Source organism: Balaenoptera ricei, chromosome 2 (genome assembly GCF_028023285.1).
Source record: "Balaenoptera ricei isolate mBalRic1 chromosome 2, mBalRic1.hap2, whole genome shotgun sequence".
NCBI classification, from domain to species: domain Eukaryota; kingdom Metazoa; phylum Chordata; class Mammalia; order Artiodactyla; family Balaenopteridae; genus Balaenoptera; species Balaenoptera ricei.
In genome coordinates, this window is record NC_082640.1 from 122,622,869 (window position 1) to 122,641,301 (window position 18,433).

Consider the following 18,433-nt stretch of genomic DNA (forward strand, 5'->3'; position numbering starts at 1 on the left):
CTAAGTCAATGGAAATGAATTTCCAGAGAATAGATATTTATATCACATGAGCAAAAGGCACAGTTGTACAATGACAACAAAGATAAAGATGTAAATATATATTGTGGTGGCTGTGTGTGTATCGTATGTATGTTTTCAGAGTTAAGACATCATAAAATCCTTTTCTATATCTCTACATAACCTAATATGTAGATTTTAGGTGGGGGGAGAAGGATATACAATGAGAAAATATACAGTTTAATGTTAACTGGAGCCCTTTTGGTTGGTTGAGTGCCAAAGCAACTTTCAAAATATTTCAAAACGGCTGCCAGCATGTAAAGATTTTAACTGAAAGAGTAGAGTAATGAAATCTGAATTACTAATGAGGGAATAAACTTATATTTTGCTTAAGGTCCTTAATGAACATGGAGATAAGAAGATGCAATAAGGAATTTGTCTGTCATGCATGCAAACCAAACTTCCAAATTTTTACATGTAAAGACAAAATACTGAAACAGACTTATCACATACATTCTAAGGTAACCTACTGTGCAAGTCTTCTTTGAGTAGTCTGTTTATTTCTATTTTAGAAAAGAAAGTTTCTGGAGGGGAGGAGCCCTATTAATTCTCTTAAATATAGACAGTTGAAAGCTTGGAACTTTAAAGTTGAATGTGCTCATTAAACTCTATTTTAATAGTATCAAGTATAATTGAAGTAGCTTAAGCATATCTAGTTTCAAATGTCTAACAGCAGATCTCACATCTTCTTTCGAGTGGGATAGGTTTGCCCTTTGGGCTTCCAAGAAAAACTTGCCCTCCAAAAGAGAAGAGAAGCAGGATCACATATTTCCAGACCAACTAGTCTGTCAAATAAGTAGTCAATAAGATATAATAGCTGGTCTTTTCATAGAATCAATATTAAAACAGTTAAAGAAGAAGGGTGATACTGTCTATAAATGTAACTCGTGGATTGTGCAGAAAATAATCTAAAAGGAAAAATAATTTTCTAAAAATCCTGCTTTTTTTTGGCCAAAGAGCATTTTATCCACCTCTGACATCATTTAGCACATGAGGGACTGCCTCTGGATCCACCAGATCTAACCTGAAACATGGCATTACATATCGGAGTCAAAGTACACACGGAAGAAGCAGCCACTTGCCAGAAACCTCCACCAACTGGTTGACCTAGATATCAAATGCCAGACACAGGCACCAGCCCACAACGGGCCAATAATTCAGACGTGCTATTTTATAGAAATCCACTGTCTGCATATATGTTCATTTTAAGCCTCATTGGTCAGCCGTTAACTGGGCTTCCTGTGGCCTACAGTACTGCTGGCCTTGACCTATGCAGTCAGAGAAGGAGAACTTTTCCCAACCCCTAGAACATTCCTGATCTGGCTATAATTAGCACAAACTCCCATTTCTTTCTACAGGAAAGCTTGCGCAGAGCCAAGAGGTGGTATTTGAGATCTCTTCAGACTCAGCCCTGAGGATGAGAGGTGGGGAGGGGAGAGCTCTGAGACCCGAGTCAAACTGCAAGGCCTGGCCTGGCTACGTCTGTGACCTGATCCCTCCACGGTGGCTTTCCACCTACCCACGTGCCCCTACCCTCTCAGCACACCCTACCCTCGCCGGTTCAGTGACTTTGCGTTTGGCCACTGAACAAGTATTAGTATCTCTTAATGAAATGCCTTTGAACTAGAAAAAGACCCCTTCCTAGGAAGGAGGCAGTCAGGACCTCAGTTAGATCTTCAACTAACTCGTGGGATCCCTAGCACATGCCACAGATGCTCATTACGATTCTTTTTACGTGCAACATGTGGGGGACGAAGCAGTTTCATATCTCCTGGTATTATCTGCCGTCCAAAGCATTTTCTTTGAGAGGAAAATGGAAACGCAGCTGCGCCGTGGGCCCGGCCAGCCAGAGCTGGGGCTCCCTCCCTCTGGCTCCCTGCGGCTGCTGGGCGCGGGCGGCTTCTCCGGAAACTGACTCGGGTTAGGGGAGCGCAGAGGTTGCTCAGCCAGAGCAGGACGCCGCCGGGGCGCGGACCGGCCTTTGTGCGGCTTGGCTGTTTTCCGGGAGCCACGAGGGTGGAAGGGGACGCCCAGGTCTGCGGCGAGGGTAGGCGTCTGGCCCCCAGACCTTGTGCGGGGACGCCGGGCTGGGCAGTCTCTACCGCTCTCGTCCTCGGCAACTTCTGGCCAATCGGCCCTGTCCCTCTGGGTCCCAGCGGCCGGCTGCGCCCCAGGCTCAAAGGGTTAAGCAGGTGCCTCGCCCGGCGAGGCGCTATTGGCAGAGGGTCGGGCGGCGCGGCCGCGGCCACCACGCTCCGCCGAGCCCAAGTTGGTTTCGCGCGGCGGGCGCGGCGGCCAGTTGTCCCCCAGCTGCCAGGCCCGGGCCTCTGCGCGCGGGGAGAGGAAGAGACGAGAGAACGAGATGGGGAAACCAACAGGAGCACCAGCCAAGCTTGTTGGGGGCGGTGGCGCGCAAGAGGAGGGGAGCCCGAGCCCCGCGTCGCGTAAGGGCAGCACCGTCCTCCCGGCAACTCAGGTCCAGTGTCGCCACCCGGAAGAAAGAGGGAGGAAGTGGGGCCACTGGGGGTCCTGGGCAGGGGGTAGGGGTAATCATTCGCTCCCATTGGCCCCACCCATTATGCAGGCTAGAAGAAGTGCAAGTTGTCAGTAAAAGGGCGCGCCCAAACCACAGCATCCCTCCTCATCCCCTAAAGAAACACCGATGTAACAATGTGGAGAAGTAACTGGAAGACACGAGGAAATAAATGCACGTGTTTTCTCTTTTTGTTTCCCTGGTGGTTGGAATTTGCAGAGTTCGCCCCAGTTGTGGCTGCTAATTTATTCGTTTCATCGTTCGAAAGGGGCATATAGAGATGGGTCATCAGGGGCACATCCGAATCCCTCCAGCTGGACCTGCAGTCCCCACCTCACAAGTTTGTCCAAGACCAACATGCCAGCCCACCAGAAGCTAGGAGAGTCCCTTCTTATAAAGGGAACAAACTCTCCATTGCACAAAAGCGCCTCCCCCCACTCCTCCTTTGCATACCATCCCTCCTCGATAAGCATCAAGTTCTCCAGTAGTCCAACTTGCAGTTGGCAACCCCCGCGCTGCCTAGTGCACAGAAGACGGGCAGAGAGGGGTCCCGGCCCGGAGGGGAGGTTCTGCGCCCCCATTCCTGCACACGCGGGCTGGAGTCCAGGTTACAGGGAGCCGCGGGAGGCGCGAGCCTGCTTGGATGGTGGTTATTTCTCTAGAGAAAAGAGGGGAGAGAGCGCGCCTGTCTTACACTTCGAGTCGGAAGTGCGCGGTGTGTGTGTGCGTGTTTGTGTTGAGGGGGCGGGAAAGAAAGGCACCCTCCGCTGCCCGTCATCCCCTTGCACCGGCCAAGTCCTCTCTAAGCCTCCCGGTGCATCCTTCCTCCGCCACCCCCTCCCCTTCTTCCCTCAGCTGGGCTCGCGCAGCGCAGTCGGAGCAGCCAGTGAGAGCAACATCCTGGAAAGAGGGGGGAGCACCACCGCCCCCCAAAAGGGAAAAAAGGACCCACCCTGACACGTTTTGCTGTTTGCAAGTCCCTCGCACGCCCCCCCGCACCTCCTCCTTGCGCTTGCGGCCCCCCCCCCGCCCGCTGCGCGCACATCAAAGCGCCTCTCCGCCGCGCACAGTGGCCGCGGCTCACTAATGGGATTGCAGGCTAGTGCCTGGCTCCGCTGCTGCCGCCGCCGCTGCTCGCGCTGCTGCTGCTGCCGCCGCTGCCCGAGCCCCAGCCCGAGCCCCCGCCAGCCCGAGCCCAGAGCCGCCGCGCCCGGGGGCCGAAGCCGCGGCGATGATCCGAATCTTTCCGGATTTCAGCGTGCAGGTGACGGCCGCGGCAGCCGGCGGGGCGGCCGCGGGGGTGCCGGCCGGCGCGGGCATGGGGAGGGCCGGCGCCGCGGCCAACGGCACCCCGCAGAACGTCCAGGGCATCACCTCCTACCAGCAGCGGTGAGTAGTCCCGCCTGGGCTGGGATAGTGTCCCCCCGCTCCGGGGTGCTGGGGTGGGACTCACTTTGCCTCCTGTTTTATGCGTTACAACACACATGCACATCGCCAGGGCTCACTTTGCTTGCCCCTCGTTCTACAGATAAGACAGGAAAAAATAATTCACAATTCGGATTGAAAGGCACTCCAGTGTACTGGCGAAGTCATATCAACCTTTGCCTTCTGCCTGGCCCCAAATCTAGTCTCAGCACCGCGTAGCCAAGGAGTTACAGCGAAGTCTGAGGCGCAGAACAAGGTGCTTTTGCAAAGTTTGGGATCCTCGTCCCTTTCAGCGGAATTTTCTCAATGCTTCTGCCGGGTGCGGACCCGCGCTGACTGGCGGCCAGGGGGGCAATTGATCACCTGAGGCTGATTGATCATTTGTTTCCAAACAGAATGGGAACAGTTTTCACGTGTAGCCGTACACTTGCAATTCTACATAATAGTGTTATCATGTCACCTGTTACTACAGGGAAATACAGCATGAAATCCGAGTCTCCTCGGCGCTGTTAAGTATTCATCTTAAACGTATTATAATGCAAATGCGTAAGATTCAGAGATGCAAGTTAGGAAGCAAATTTTACAAAGTTAGGTTAGGTGGGAAGAAGGAAGTTTTAAAGTATTTATTGTTTGCATTTCCTCCAAACATTTATGGATTAAAATAAATATGGTTGTGACATTGAAATAGTAAACATTCTTTGATTCAGTTAGGAAAGAAAGGGGGAAAAAATTACCACCACCACCAACAGCCCTAGAACCCTGAAGTTTTTCCTTAAGGACAACTTGCCATGTTGCAAGATTTTATCAAAAATGTAATCCACAAAAATGTGCTGAGAAAAACTAACAATGTAGTATGAAAGGTAAGCTTCCCATTTGTGGGGCTCAGTTTTATAGAAGATGGGAGGAAAAAAAGAACACATGAAAGTGTGAAATTAAATATTTGTGTTTCCCAGATTGCATACGATTAAACATCTGAGAGCTTTGCCAATGGCATTTAACTTAAAATATACACAATGCATAATTCAAATAACAGCTCCTATTCTTACCTTGTATTTCAAACTTCATTGATTTGAGAACCTTTGATTTGAACCAACAGTGTTTAAACTGAAAAGGTTAAGATAATCTATCACTGCCATATTTTGTGCCTTCTAACCAGTGGCTCAGCAACCAGAGCAGGTTTTGCATAACACACTGAATGTTTTCCAAGTTGATGCCCAGTATTGCAGATATTCTGTAGAAGACTTCATTGTATGCTCTGAGTATTGTCAGAAGTTTAAAAAAAAAAGAGTCTTGAAAATAAGTCAAAAAGAGGCTATTCCTTGTCAAAGAGATTTTTTATTTAAATTATTTTAGTCTTGTTTTACTTCAGTGATTACAAGAACCTTTAATACAAAAGATCTGGGACTCTTTCAAACATGAAGGACCAGGAAAGAATTAGATTTTTCCTTTTCATGGTTCAGGTATGGTTTTATGGTTGTTTTTTTTTTTTTTTTTTTGTCACTTATAAAACATTTAAATGACAATAGAATCCAGTGATCACTTTAGCTAGGAAGTGCAGGCAATAGTCACAATAGTGTGGTCTCTGAAGTAGTGAGTCAAGGGTCAGAAATGTCAGATGGCCTTTGGATGATTTCAGGGACCTCCAGGGAACTTCAACTAACCCTTAAGATATGAATTGGGCATAAGAGGTGGTCATGAAATTTCAGCCTTTATGTTTACTCTCTGAGTGTTGGTGTCTTTCATCATAAAGATCTTCCCAGGGCCAATTTCCCTGCAAGTCAGGAGCACGCAGGGGTAATCCTCCATGGTCCTGCGCTCAAACGCCGAAAGCTGTACCGATGCTTCCACCTTCATCTTTGAATTTGGGCCACTTTATCAGGTCTGAATCCCACTGCAGTTCTAAAGACTAAAGCTTTAAAAATAATCAACTCTAAACTCTAGCCTTTGGGATGTATTTTTCCCTTCTTCTCTTTTCATGTTCTGTCATATTGACAGAAGAGAAGGTGCTAGCTGTGAAAAATGTAGCTCTTGGTTTCGTTACTCAGATATGATGACACCTGTTACTGCCTTTAATTTTAGTTAATTTGGGGACAGGGGAGCGAGTCATGTGGGGCAAGAGGATTATTGGCAGGGTCTGAGTCACAAGTCCCCTGTCCTCTGGAATTTTATTGGGAATGTGGGCCACCTACTTGTTAGGCTGAAGGGGCTGTGAAGGGCAGACTTAGTTTCCACCTCAAGACCTGGATCTGTCTGTTCGAGTGAATGGCGACATCATTTTCCCCCCAAAAATTTGTTTTTGCATTAACTTATTTTGGGAAGTCTAATGAGGGACTGACAGGGGTGGGGGGTTTTCAAGCAAAGAGTGGCCTGTTGGAAGAACACAAGCTTCTCTCATTTGTCATCTTTGGGTAGAAATGCCCTAAGCTGGCTGTCCTGGAGCCAAAACTTCCAGCAGACAACTTTTTCCCCTCCCTTCTAGCCCCTGTCTATCTTGTACTCAACACTCTCCACTTCATTTTTCAATCACTCTCATCTTCTCCTACCTGTAGAGTGTACTCCAAAGAGAACTCAAACACCATCATGCAGATTAAACACGTCTATCACGAAAAACACTTATGTTTTCCAAGTTTCTAACTCTCAGCCCCAGTGTACTGGAATGGTAGAACTGAATGGGACCCCTTTGCAGGTCTATTTTTTTCTTAAGCTTAAAGTAAAATGCAAAGCCTCTCATAGGATTGATGTTTTCCGTCTGGCTCTTTCATTTATTCAAAGTGGGAATACTTTAAGAGTCCTTTCTACTTTCCTGGGTGACACATGACCGACCCAAGTCTCTGCCTAAAAAGCTGCCCACACCCGGCAGAGCGGTTTAGTGGAGAAAACGCGCTGACCAGGGGCTACCCAGGCAATAGGATTCCAGCACTGGCCCTGCACTGAGTGGCCCTTTCCCTACTAGGCCTCGCTGAGCTGTAAAATAAGGAGGCAGCTGGGCTGGATCCCCGAGGCCCGCAGTCCGGTCGGGTCCCAGGTCCTTGGAGCCAAGTCGAGAGAAGCGTTTTATCTAACTGCGTTTAAACTCCTGGGGATTCACTTGTGAACCCCGGGGTCTGCAGACTTGCATGTGCGTGTATAATGCAGCTGCTCCGGCTTTGCAACGCTGCTGAGAGCGCCCGAGCCACAAGGTGCCTGTGCCGCCGCTGCACCCGCTCACGGGGCCCTCGGGGCCGCTCCGCCCGCACACCCCCACGCGCTGTCCGCGGAGGCGCGCCCCGGACGCCGTCCTGTGAAGCCCGCTCCCGTGGCCTCCCAGCTCCTCTCTCTGTTTCTTTCCTCCTGGCCGCGATACTCGAGAGAAGGGAAGTGTTCGAAACTGCAACTGAGTGGCGTTGTTGCGCCGGCAGCGGAGCTTCCCAGTCCCCGAACGCGAGAGAGAGAGAGACAGAGAGAGACAGAGAGAGAGAGAGAGAGAGACAGAGGGGGGGTGGGGGAGAGAGAGAGACACGGAGGGAGAGAGAGGGAGAGAGACAGAGACACGGAGGGAGAGAGAGGGAGAGAGAGAGATGGAGGGAGAGGGAGGGAGAGAGAGAGAGACACGGAGGGAGAGAGGGAGAGAGGGAGGGGGAGAGAGAGAGAGAGAGAAAGGGGGGTGTGTGTCTGCGTGCGAGAGAGCGCTCTGGAGCAAAGCAGCTGGAAAATGCCCAGAAATACTTTCACAGCGGTCAAGCTGGGAACCCCCTGCGCGTCCTCCCCGTCCCCGCCCCTCCCGGCCTAGGTCCCCCCCGCCCCCCGCCGGGAGGGTGTGTGCCCCACCTGCCACCGGGCCAGCTCTGGGTGGCGGTGGTGGGGTGACTGCGGGGGGTGTGGCGGCGCGCGAGGCGAGAACCCGGAGGCGGCGGGGCCCTGGGCCTGGCTGCCCGCGGGGCCGCGCGGCCGCCTCCCCCCCCCCCGCGCCGCCGCCTCCCCCTCCTCCGCCGCCGCCGCCGGTCGCCTGTCTCCGCGCTGGGCATGTCTCGGGAGCCGGAGCGGCCCGGGCCGCGGGGGCTCTGCGACGCATGGACGGCGGCGGCGCCCGGAGAGCAGGGGGAGGAGAAGGCGCAAGCGGCGGAGGAGGCGGCGACCTGCGGCGAGAGGCACCGGCGGCGCGAGGGGACGGCCGGCCGCCGGCGAGGCTCCGGCCCCACTACTTTTCCGTAGCCTCCCCGCCTCAGCAGCACGGCCGCCGCCGCCGCCGCCGCCGCCGCCGCCGCCACGGCCAAGGCCACGGCCGCCGCCCGCCTGGCCGCAGCTGAGCGCCGCGCACGCCCGCACTCACTCCCGCCACCCCACGCACACGCACACCCCCCCCCCCGCCCTCCCCACGCCCCCCGCCCCAGGAGGGGGGAGAGAGGCAAAAAGTAAGAGAGGAAAAAAAATAGCAGGAAGATGGCGCCCACCAAGCCCAGCTTTCAGCAGGATCCTTCCAGGCGAGAACGGTAACACTTTTCTGTTTATTGAACCTGCCGCCGGGGCGGCTGCTGCCGCCGCCGCCGCCGCCGCCTCCGCCGCCGCCGCCAAGGTGGCGGGGCCCGCTCCGCAGCCCGCCTCCTGGGCCGCGAGCCCGCGGGGACCTGGTCGGCGGGCTGGCGGCTCCGCGCTCGCTCGCGGTCCCCGCGCGCATTGTCCGCCCGCGGTGGCTGCGGCAGCGGCGGCGGCGCCAGGCTCTCCGAGCGGTCGCACCTCCTCGGCTCGGCGAATGGAGTGACTCGCTGACAGAAAAAAAAAAGAAAAAAAAAAAAAAGAATGAAAAAGCAAAAAAGAAAAGAAAAAGAAAGAGAAACAAACAGAAAAGAAGGGGCTGCTGTGTGACTGGGGGCAGCGGAGCGGGTGGGGGGGCCGGGGGATCCCCGGGGCCACCGCAGGTCCCTTGGCAGCTGCTCTCTAGGAAGGAATGAGGCTGGGGAGGGGGAGGGAAGGCAGGCGAGAAGGGGGAGGAGGAGAAGAGAGGAGGAGGAGGAGGAGGAGGAGGAGGCCGGGGGCGGGGAGCGCGGAGCTCGCGCCAGGCCCGGACGGTGTCGCCGAGGGGCTGTCTCCGCGCGGAGCAGCTAGGCCGGGCCGGGCGGAGAGAGAGGCGCGCGGCCGCCGCCTCCCTGCCGCCCAGGCTGCGCCCCTAGCCTCGGCAACTTGTGGGTCTCCTGCTTTGCCCTCTGTTCTCCTCTCCTGCCCTCCTCTCCACTCCCTTGCCCCCCAGAGAAAATAAGGAAAAGAAAGAAGAAAACCCTCCAATCCAAATCAGCAAGCCAACAGCGAGATCCAAAATGTGCCAACAGTTGGAGCATCTCTGCCCCGTTAGTTACTGTTTGGGGATCTGTGTTTAAAAAAGTTCCTGGTGAGAATTGCCTATCCAGGCAAGGAGCTCAGCCGAGCATGTCTGTTTGAAGTTAGTTAAACCAAAGCCAAAGGGAAAGGGAGTTTGTATTCGAAATTTCCTTAACCGTCCTACGTGGATGGCATTGTTAGATTTCGGAGTAACTAAGCACCCCTCCGCCCCACGTGGTTTTCCCTCCTGCTGTCCACCCAGCCCACTTTGTTTGGAATCCTATTTGCTATTAATTGGCAGCGTTAATGACATTAATTGCATATAGCATATTGGTTTGAGCAAAGTGAATCTCTCTCTCTGTCTCCGAGGAGAAAATGCTCAGTAGGAAGTATGAAATGTTACCCATTGAATCGTGAGGAAAACAAATGCGGTTAGATATATGCACCCCCTGTCCCCCCGCCCCCAAGCAGCGATGTTTACTTTCCTCACAGGCTTAAGTGAACTTGAAAAGAAGATGAGGGCAGTCCGCAGTAGCAAGACTTAATTATTATTACGTGGGCAGTTTTATTTTTGGTACAACATAGCATTTAACCTATAGTTTACATCAAGAGGCGGTAGGGAGATATTATTAAACAAGCTATTGCTTTAAAAAGCTTCAGTTGCACTGTTGCTGGTTTCCTCCATACAGTAGGGACCGCAGAATTGTCAGGATTAAGGAAATAATTTTAAGTAGGTACTTAAGTGACTCATTCTAAACTCTAGCTAATTTCTATATAAATCATGTACCTGAGAGTAAATCATACACAGTCCAGTTTTTAAAGATGTTAAAAGTGGGTAGCATTAACTATCTGACAACTCAAAGCTAAAACGAACATTCAGTCTTAGTGTTTTATGAGAATTCACATATTAAATACTTTACTCTCGTAGGTAGAAAAATTATGTCTCAGAGCATCGTGCAAGGCTTTTAATAATTACTTCTTATTTAACATGGTGATGAATACTTTTTGAAATCAGAAGTTTGTAATTGATTTTCTCCGTCCTTTCCTTCCTCTTTGCCTCCTTCATCCCCAGTTCTGCTGGTAGTAAGTGTATTTACTGGGATGGCCCCAGTAATCTCTCTAGCAGAGGCCTATTTGTGTGCCATTTTGGGAATTTCTCTGAGATGGGAATCTTGAAGATAGAATTAATTTCTAGAGGAAACTTCATAGCCTGTGCATGAGCGCGTTCTTTATCACCTGTCTCCATTTGGCATTCGAAGAAGGTAAATCAAAGTGCGCGATTTGTTATTCCGCTCCACTTGAGAGCTGAACTAAATAACACTTGGTCTGAAATTCTGATTGAAGTTGTAGGAGGATATACTGTATTTAATTTAATGCCCTTTAATAGCATCTTCTTGTTCAGCTCGGATGCTGTCATTTTAAAGGTTGGATCTGAGAAGGTTTAACCTGTAGGGAGAGGGAGTAGTACTAAAGAGGGAGGGGCGGAAGGAGTGATATAGAGGAAAGGAAGGAAGGAGTTATAAAACTAAATGTTTTCAAACAGTAATAACCACAAACTTGGCCCGTTATCCAAACAGTTGTTTTATGCCCCGAGGGTTCACTTTGTTATTAGGGTTTTAAATGTTCTTAACACTTTAAGTGTAAACATTACACATGTTAGTTGATTTGGTTTTGTAATGAGAAATGGGAAGTCAGATGGTTGGTTCAGGAGGGGGTGTTTTTCATAGTTACTTGCTTCAGCTAAGTAGTCATTTTACCTTTATGTGCACTTTGTGCCTGAACTTGCTGGTTAGTAGTATGATTTCTCTGTAATGGTTGAACACAAATATGTTTATAAAAGATGGCTTTCTGTGGACATGCTTTAAGTGATCTCCTCCCTTTTACTTAAAAAATGGTTTCCAAATCATTGATTTCATAAAGGCATTCATGGACACTATTCTTTACTGCTTTTCAAATATACCAGTAATCAAAAACTTGAAAAAATATATCTTTTGAATTGTCTTATTGTTTATTTATGACATATCTGACCTGAGTTTAATAATACAGTACAAAAGTCATTTTCTTCTAATAATGTTTACAGAGTAAATTTTGGAAAGAGAAGCTTTTTCTTGATAATGTCTTACGTTATTATTTAGTACTCCTTACATTTCTCTGACTCATACACACAGAAAGTGTCTCTTTGGAGCCTGAAAGAACAAGTTGAAAACCTTGTGCATTTAAACAAAACAAAAACCAAAAACTGAAAGAAAAACTCCAATAGGCTGCAAAATTATATAGCACTACCACAGAGTGTTTCCACTATGTGAATGTATAACCAAGAAAATTAGACAGACAGAAGTGTCAGGCATGCGATATGCCCATGCTGGTTTGCAAAGCATATTCCATTTGCACAGGGCTTTTGGTTTAAAAAGTCAAGGTGGTGGTGGAGACTTTTTTGGAGGTATTTCTTCCTACAGTGTAAGCTTAAACACAGAGTGATAAATGATGATGTGTGTTGTCTAACACTTGCTTATATATAAATAGCTCCACAAGATTGCTTAAATGATAATCGAAAATATGAAATAGGATGGCCTTCATATCACAAGGCCAAGGGTCTACAAATGGAAGAACTGAAATAATGAAATATTTCCAAGGCAACAGACTGTCAACAAGAACTGTAATGCATGGGCATATCATAGAACCACCAGAGAGGATATTAGATTGTATAGCTCTGGAGCCAGGAGTTATAATGACCTTCATTACGTAGGACCCTCCCACATTACAACATCCTTTCGTATTTCCAATTTCTGATTTATAAATTGAGAGACACAAAGCTACTTCAAATCTGTAATATGCCAATTAGTAGATTTGATTTGTTACAATGAGCAAACTCAAATCCAACATTATTTGATGCTTTTGGTTTAAAAAAAAAAAGTTACATGAGTTATTTTCTAGCACCTAGTGGTATTATGAGTAAAGTTTTAGTCCCTGTGTCTTTAAAATATTCTTAAAAATATGACTTATTTTTGACTAAAAGTTATGGGAAATTAATGTCTTGTTCAGCAATGAATTGGTAAGAATTATATTGCAATTATCTACAGGTTGTAACAGCTTGATATTTTTGGCAATATGAAGTTTGAGTTTTCCCCAAAATTCTTCTACACAATGGTTGCCCCTACCTACAATAGATCTATTTTATGGGAATGCCAGAATTTGCATGAACCCTTCAACTCTTTTACTCTGGCCCACTGGCATGTTAAAATTGCATCTGTTTGAAACCGGACTTGATGTCCAGGGTCCCCTGCTCTGTGGTGAGGTTTTCTATGATGGTGTATCTGTACTGTATATGCTTTTGTAAAGCAGAACTTTTGGGGGAGGATTTAGGCAGTTTAGCTTTTATTTAGTTATTTTTTAAGCTGTTGAGCTTTAAATTTTGCGGGGTATTTGCAGGGGATATGTCACAGAGATTTCTGAATCATTCCTGGTAATGTTTTTCTCTGTAAACTTCCTTAAGTGCTTTATTATTATTACTAATGACCCTTAGATAGTCTATTTTTCTTTTCCTATTTTTTCCTGCAATTCTAGTGATCCTCTTTCCTATGCAGAATGCCACTCACTAAATTTAAAGAAAACTAAGCACACGTGAGAGCAGAACTAGCCCCTCCCCTGTTATGTTTACATGGCTACTTTTTCTATATTATAGCGTTTCATCTCTTGAATTAACTTTTAAAAAATTCTGCATTGCTGTTGGCTTAGAATCTAACTTCAAGTGCTTTATCAACATTTCTTTAATTGCATACAATGGGTAAGGCTGAAACCTAGTGTAAGGGTTAGTATGTTGAAAATTGTAGTTCATTTGATTAAATATTAATTTTAAAATTTAAATGCTTCCAAAGTTGCTCATAATGGAATATGTGAAACTTTAAATATTTAAATCTATGATTAGCTAACAACTTCCTGAATTTATGGGAAAATTCAGTTATGTTTGCTTTGCATTTAATGTTAGTATTTTCACAGTAAATAGTGCCTTTTTTTTTTTTTTTTTCCTCATTGGGCAGTGTAATAAACCGACTGTAACTGAATGGTATTTTTTACTGCGCTGGGCCCCATTAGTGTGAATAGGATGTTTGCACTAGTAAGTTTGATAGAACCGTACATAGAATAATTTGTAGTAATATTAATAATAGTACAGTGCATAAGCAGGACATGGCTTCGTAAGAGGAAGGTGACTGCTACTATATCTGAAATTACTAGGACAGTGACAAGATTAAACAACACTTGAAGTTGTCTGTATACATGTCTAAAGCGTAATGTTTTGGTGAATTGGAATACTTGTGATCTCGTGTACAAAATCATGAGAGGCAAGTTGAAAATCGCACATTACTGTTGTCCAAACTGCTCGTGGGCCCTGACTATAATTATTGATTGTGTTCATTCAGCTTTATTTATCCCACCTCTGCAGTGGACCATCATGACTTGTGTGGGGGATAGTGGTGAATAATACACCCTGTAAGAGCAGTTGCTCTAGTTACAGACTTGTCTTTATATTGGATATGTGAAATATTATCAAGGGCCAGAAAACACCCTTTTCTGGAAGAGTAGGAAGTACAGAATTCATACACCTATAAATAAGGCTCCTTATCTCCTTTGACTTCTGTTAGCTTAGTGTTCTGCGGGGACAGGTATTCAGCCTGTAAAATATTGTAAGTAATGACTATAAAATGATTAGAGGTTCTTGGGAGAAAGAAAGAAAAGATGCTATATAATGTAAATGAAATTATAGCAAAAAATTTTAAAGATTTTTGATGGGATTTTAAAATGAAAATAGATCACATATGATCATAATAAAGATTTATTGGACATTACATGTTTCAGGCCCTGTGTTAAATACTTCGTAGTAATTTTCTCATTGGTTTCCCCACTGCCTTACAAGGGAAGTGCTAATATCCCCATTTATGGATGGAAAACAGAGGCTTATTGTTCCCAAAGAAGGTGGTAGAGTTAGAGATTGAAATCAGGTTTGTCTCTAGAAATGTACCTTAACTGCAGTGTGGAGGGGCCTACATTTTTGGATTTTCTAGAGTCGGGGATTTCTGAGCCGATGCCAGAAAGTTCCTATGGCAGAAAGACTGTGTGTGCTGTGAGTAGTGAACTAGATCTCTGCTTCTTGGTCCTTCCTCAGATGTTTGGAGAAGTTCAGAAATGCCGTGTTTATAAAGTTAGAGGAAGAATCAAGAAATTATTCTCACTCTACCTTTTAACATTCCGGTAGTTTTGTGGGCAAGCTCCACAGCTGTCTATACTTTGGGGCAGATTTTTTACTGAATGGTTTCAGAAGAATCAGTTTGCCATGTACATAGGCCTCTTTGGTCTTAGACTGAAGTATTCAGTGACCTCTTCCGCTCGTGTTATTCTTGCCTCAGAGTGTGCCACAGTTTAATCTAAAGATTGCAGTTGAGATGTTTTTATTTTGGGATAGTTTTGCCACTGAATGGGTAGAAACAACCTCATAGGCTTTCTGAATAACACACTCTAGTTCCTATATTTCTGGATGTTGTCTTCTGAGATATATAAGGACTCTTGTATATCTCAAAAGTTGGCCTCTTGCCAAATTATCTGGCATTATAATAATGACAGCAAGCATTTATATAGCACTGTGTACCAGGTACTGTTCTAAGGGCTTTACGTATATTAATTAACTCATTTAATTAAAAACATGTTAAAAATGGACCACAATAAACACACAAGTGATAAGTTATCCTTATTGAGTTCCCCCCACCCTCCACCCAGACGCTCACACACTTGCCGCATCTTCAAGAAGGGAAAGTCTTGGTAACATTTAAATTCCTCTAATGCCAGGGATCACAGGGGTTGGTCTGGTGTGTAACAGTTCTTTGAAAAAAGCTATACTTTAGGAAACTTTGTAGCATCTGACTCTATCACTGCTCATTGTAGAATGTATGCTAGATTTGAGGTAATAGACAAGCATGCCACGTTTATCTTCCCGTTTTTAGATCTAATACTGTCAACCAAATAGCTTCCTTAAAAAAAAAAAAAAGTGTATAGTAGGAATTTCAGGGCTTGAAAGGGCTAGATAAGCAGCGCTTGAGTATTTGTGGTTGAAAGCTGAGTATTTTGCTTGTGTAACTTAATTAAATATTCACTTTTACATTCAGAAAATTTCTTGTTTACATAAAGAATAGGTTGCCTTGTGAAATGTTGGAAAGGGCTCATTTAGAGAGATGTTTTGCTAAAATATGGACGATAAAAAGCAACAGTCAATAGGAAGTATAAGTGAAAAATAGGCTACAAAATTTCAAACAGCATTCAGATCATCTTAAAAGAAATTATATCTGATTACAGTATTTTATTATCATCAGTATGCTAATGCAGAATTAAAGAGCTCTGACTTGGGTACTGAGGTTATATATAACATTAAAACTTAAATATTTATCACATATTTTGGAAAGTAGTGCCACATAGCATTTTAAGACCATTTTATGGAATCACAGGTCATTTCAGTAATATCTGATTACTTCTGATAGACTGGGGCTTTCTTCATTTGTAAGATTTATTTTAAAAATTTTATTATAAAGAAAAGTGTAATATTGGGTTAAGGGTCATCTTTAGTGAATATAGCTGAAATCAGTTATCCCCCCCCTCACCCAACTATGACTTCCTTTCTGCTATTGTAACACTGCAGAAAAGGGTACTAGTTCTAAACTTCATTCAGAAGCACTTTACTCATAAAGACTGCAGTATTTTGGTAGGAGCAAGTGGAATGATTGAAACTGTTTGCAGAACCTCTCTCTCTGGTCCTAGAAAAAGGAGATATCAATGAATAAGGATATTTTAGTAGCTAATATGTATTGCACTGATTGAGGGAGCATTTTTCCCTACAAAAATAATTCATTCCTCAAAATCTATCTCTTAAAAACCATATCCATTCCATTCATATATATGAATGGGATGATTTTTATTTATTGTAGGAGATTTCTTTATGTTGTATACATGATTTATATATAAGCCATACATATATGTATATATAGTCTTTACAATGTAACATATATAAAACATAAACCAGATATACCATGTATGTATAGATCTACCTGAAATGGGAAAATGTTACAAAGGTATCTTGAACATATTATAAATGTCTTACTTTAGATCAAGTTAAATTTAAATATATGCAGCAGATTGGTGACTTTTTTGTTTTCCTAATGCTTTAAGGAAAAGTAGGCTCATCATTTTTTTTTGCACATTTTTATTGTTCTGTGTAAATGTAATTTGTTAATCCTGTGAAATTTGTCATAGATAAATTTGCTTGGATTATCTTGTCACCACCGTATCTGCATTCTTTTGTTCATTGCTTATTCATAATTTAACAGTCTGGCAGTGAGCCTTTTTGGGATGCTCACAAAAGATATATGACCTCTACCAGCTGCTACTATAACCTGCAGAATGCACAGCAAGACATTAGAAACGTGAGGATTCCTCTACTGATTAAAGTGCTCTTCATTTAAACAGTCTGTTCATAAGAATCTCAGGAATCTCTTGCTACCAGCAGTTTTGATTTTTCTTCTTCCTAACAAAATTAGTTCTAACAATTGAATCTTCATTTGGTATGAATTTTTCAGATTATCCAAAGGAAGTTAGTTCCTTGAATGCTGTTTCTTCTTTATAGCCAAATACTTAAATGTTTTATATTTGGGGGTATTAAAGTTATTCAGAAATGGTTTTATTGGACAAGAAAAAATGGAGAGTGGAGTAAATATCTCACATCCTAATCTTAGAAGAAATGGTTGGATTAATCCTACTTGAATCCAAGCACTTTACAGTTTATACTGTAAACATCCCATATTATGTAGTATGTAGCACACATTAAAAATAGAATGTAACTTGAAGTGTAACCACATCTTTAGGTTTTCATTATTCTGAATTAGTTTAACATATGAATTTATTCTCATCAACTCCCCCCCCCCCACCCCCCAACTCTCTCAAGAAATCAGCAGATCAGTTTATGAGTAATGGCTAGTTTTGCCTCTCTTCTGTGCAGGCATATGATTACAGTTCAAAATAATTCATTGCTAATCCATGCAGTATTGGTTCATCTCCATCACTCTGTTCTGTGATTAGAGCCTCAGGCCTGCTGCCTTGCTTTCTGCCCTGATTTTCTTTAACTGCAGCCCTTGTTTTAATATAGTTCTGTAGTCACCACTCTCCTACTCTCCCCTCTCCATTCCTCATATATATCGATTGCAGTAGATTAATATTTATTTGAAGCTATTTTTCAGACTTTGTGAAAAATGTATTCATTTCTTACTGTGAATCTTCACCTAAAGGGAAAATGGAGAGGGAAGATGTAGGACTCAGGTATGCAACTCTTCTTATAGAGTAAAGCTATTGCTTTTACCAGTCTTCTTTCTCTGCTTTGGTCAATGTTTGTTCTTTATACACAAATCAGGAAGTTGAGTTTCCTTGAAAAAAATTTTAGGCAGATTAAGCTACAATGTTGACAGTTTATCTCTAGTTTGTAACAGTTCTAAAATGGCTTTCTGTATTTTGGAAGTACATACTGCAGTCAGTACAGTCGCCACAATATACATTGATCAGCTTGCATTTTCAGGCAGGGACACAAAGCTATCATTTTCCTTAACATCAAAATTTGCCAATTTTACCAGAAGGTCATCTAACAGATTTTTAAAAGACTTTGTTTCAGATCTTAGTAGTCCTGTGTTCCTTTTAATAATTACTTTCGTCTCATTGTAGCTGTGTGTTTGAAAGTGTAGGTCAATGAGGATGATTGCATTCAGAATTTCATGATCTGTGTAGTGGAACAAATTGAAAGCAAAGCCTGTATCAATCACTGTGAAGGGAGGGTTAATTGTTACCGCTTCTCAAGCCTCTGGACAGATAAACCAGTAATGAAATACTTATTGCTCTGATATGTGAATGCTAAAGGATGAAACAATGGAAACAGAAGCAGTCTTCAGAGATAACCAAAAAGGCAAAGAAAAAAAGAATAAACTGGATGAAAGTATAGAACTGTGTACTGCATTAACTCTCTTAAAAGTAATATTGTTTTTAGCCTCCTACCCATCTTTTTTTCTGGCAGGTTAGGGCAGTATCATATATCAGGTTGCTAAA

The 18,433-nt window shown here is 44.7% G+C and overlaps 1 protein-coding gene across 7 annotated transcripts in view; it reads left to right on the forward strand.

The window, feature by feature from the left end:
* The first annotated feature begins 3,895 nt into the window (after window positions 1-3,895).
* Window positions 3,896-18,433, forward strand: part of NPAS3 (neuronal PAS domain protein 3) — an 845,785-nt gene continuing 831,247 nt past the window's right edge. For 5 of the 7 annotated variants that reach the window (XM_059914072.1, XM_059914073.1, XM_059914075.1 and 2 more), the window contains exon 1: window positions 3,896-3,979. In XM_059914072.1, the coding sequence (XP_059770055.1) occupies window positions 3,909-3,979 (71 nt within the window). In that variant the 5' untranslated portion in view covers window positions 3,896-3,908. Of the gene's footprint in view, window positions 3,980-8,269; window positions 8,485-18,433 lie in introns of those variants that run through there. The other 2 variants (XM_059914074.1, XM_059914079.1) reach the window with 1 other exon arrangement.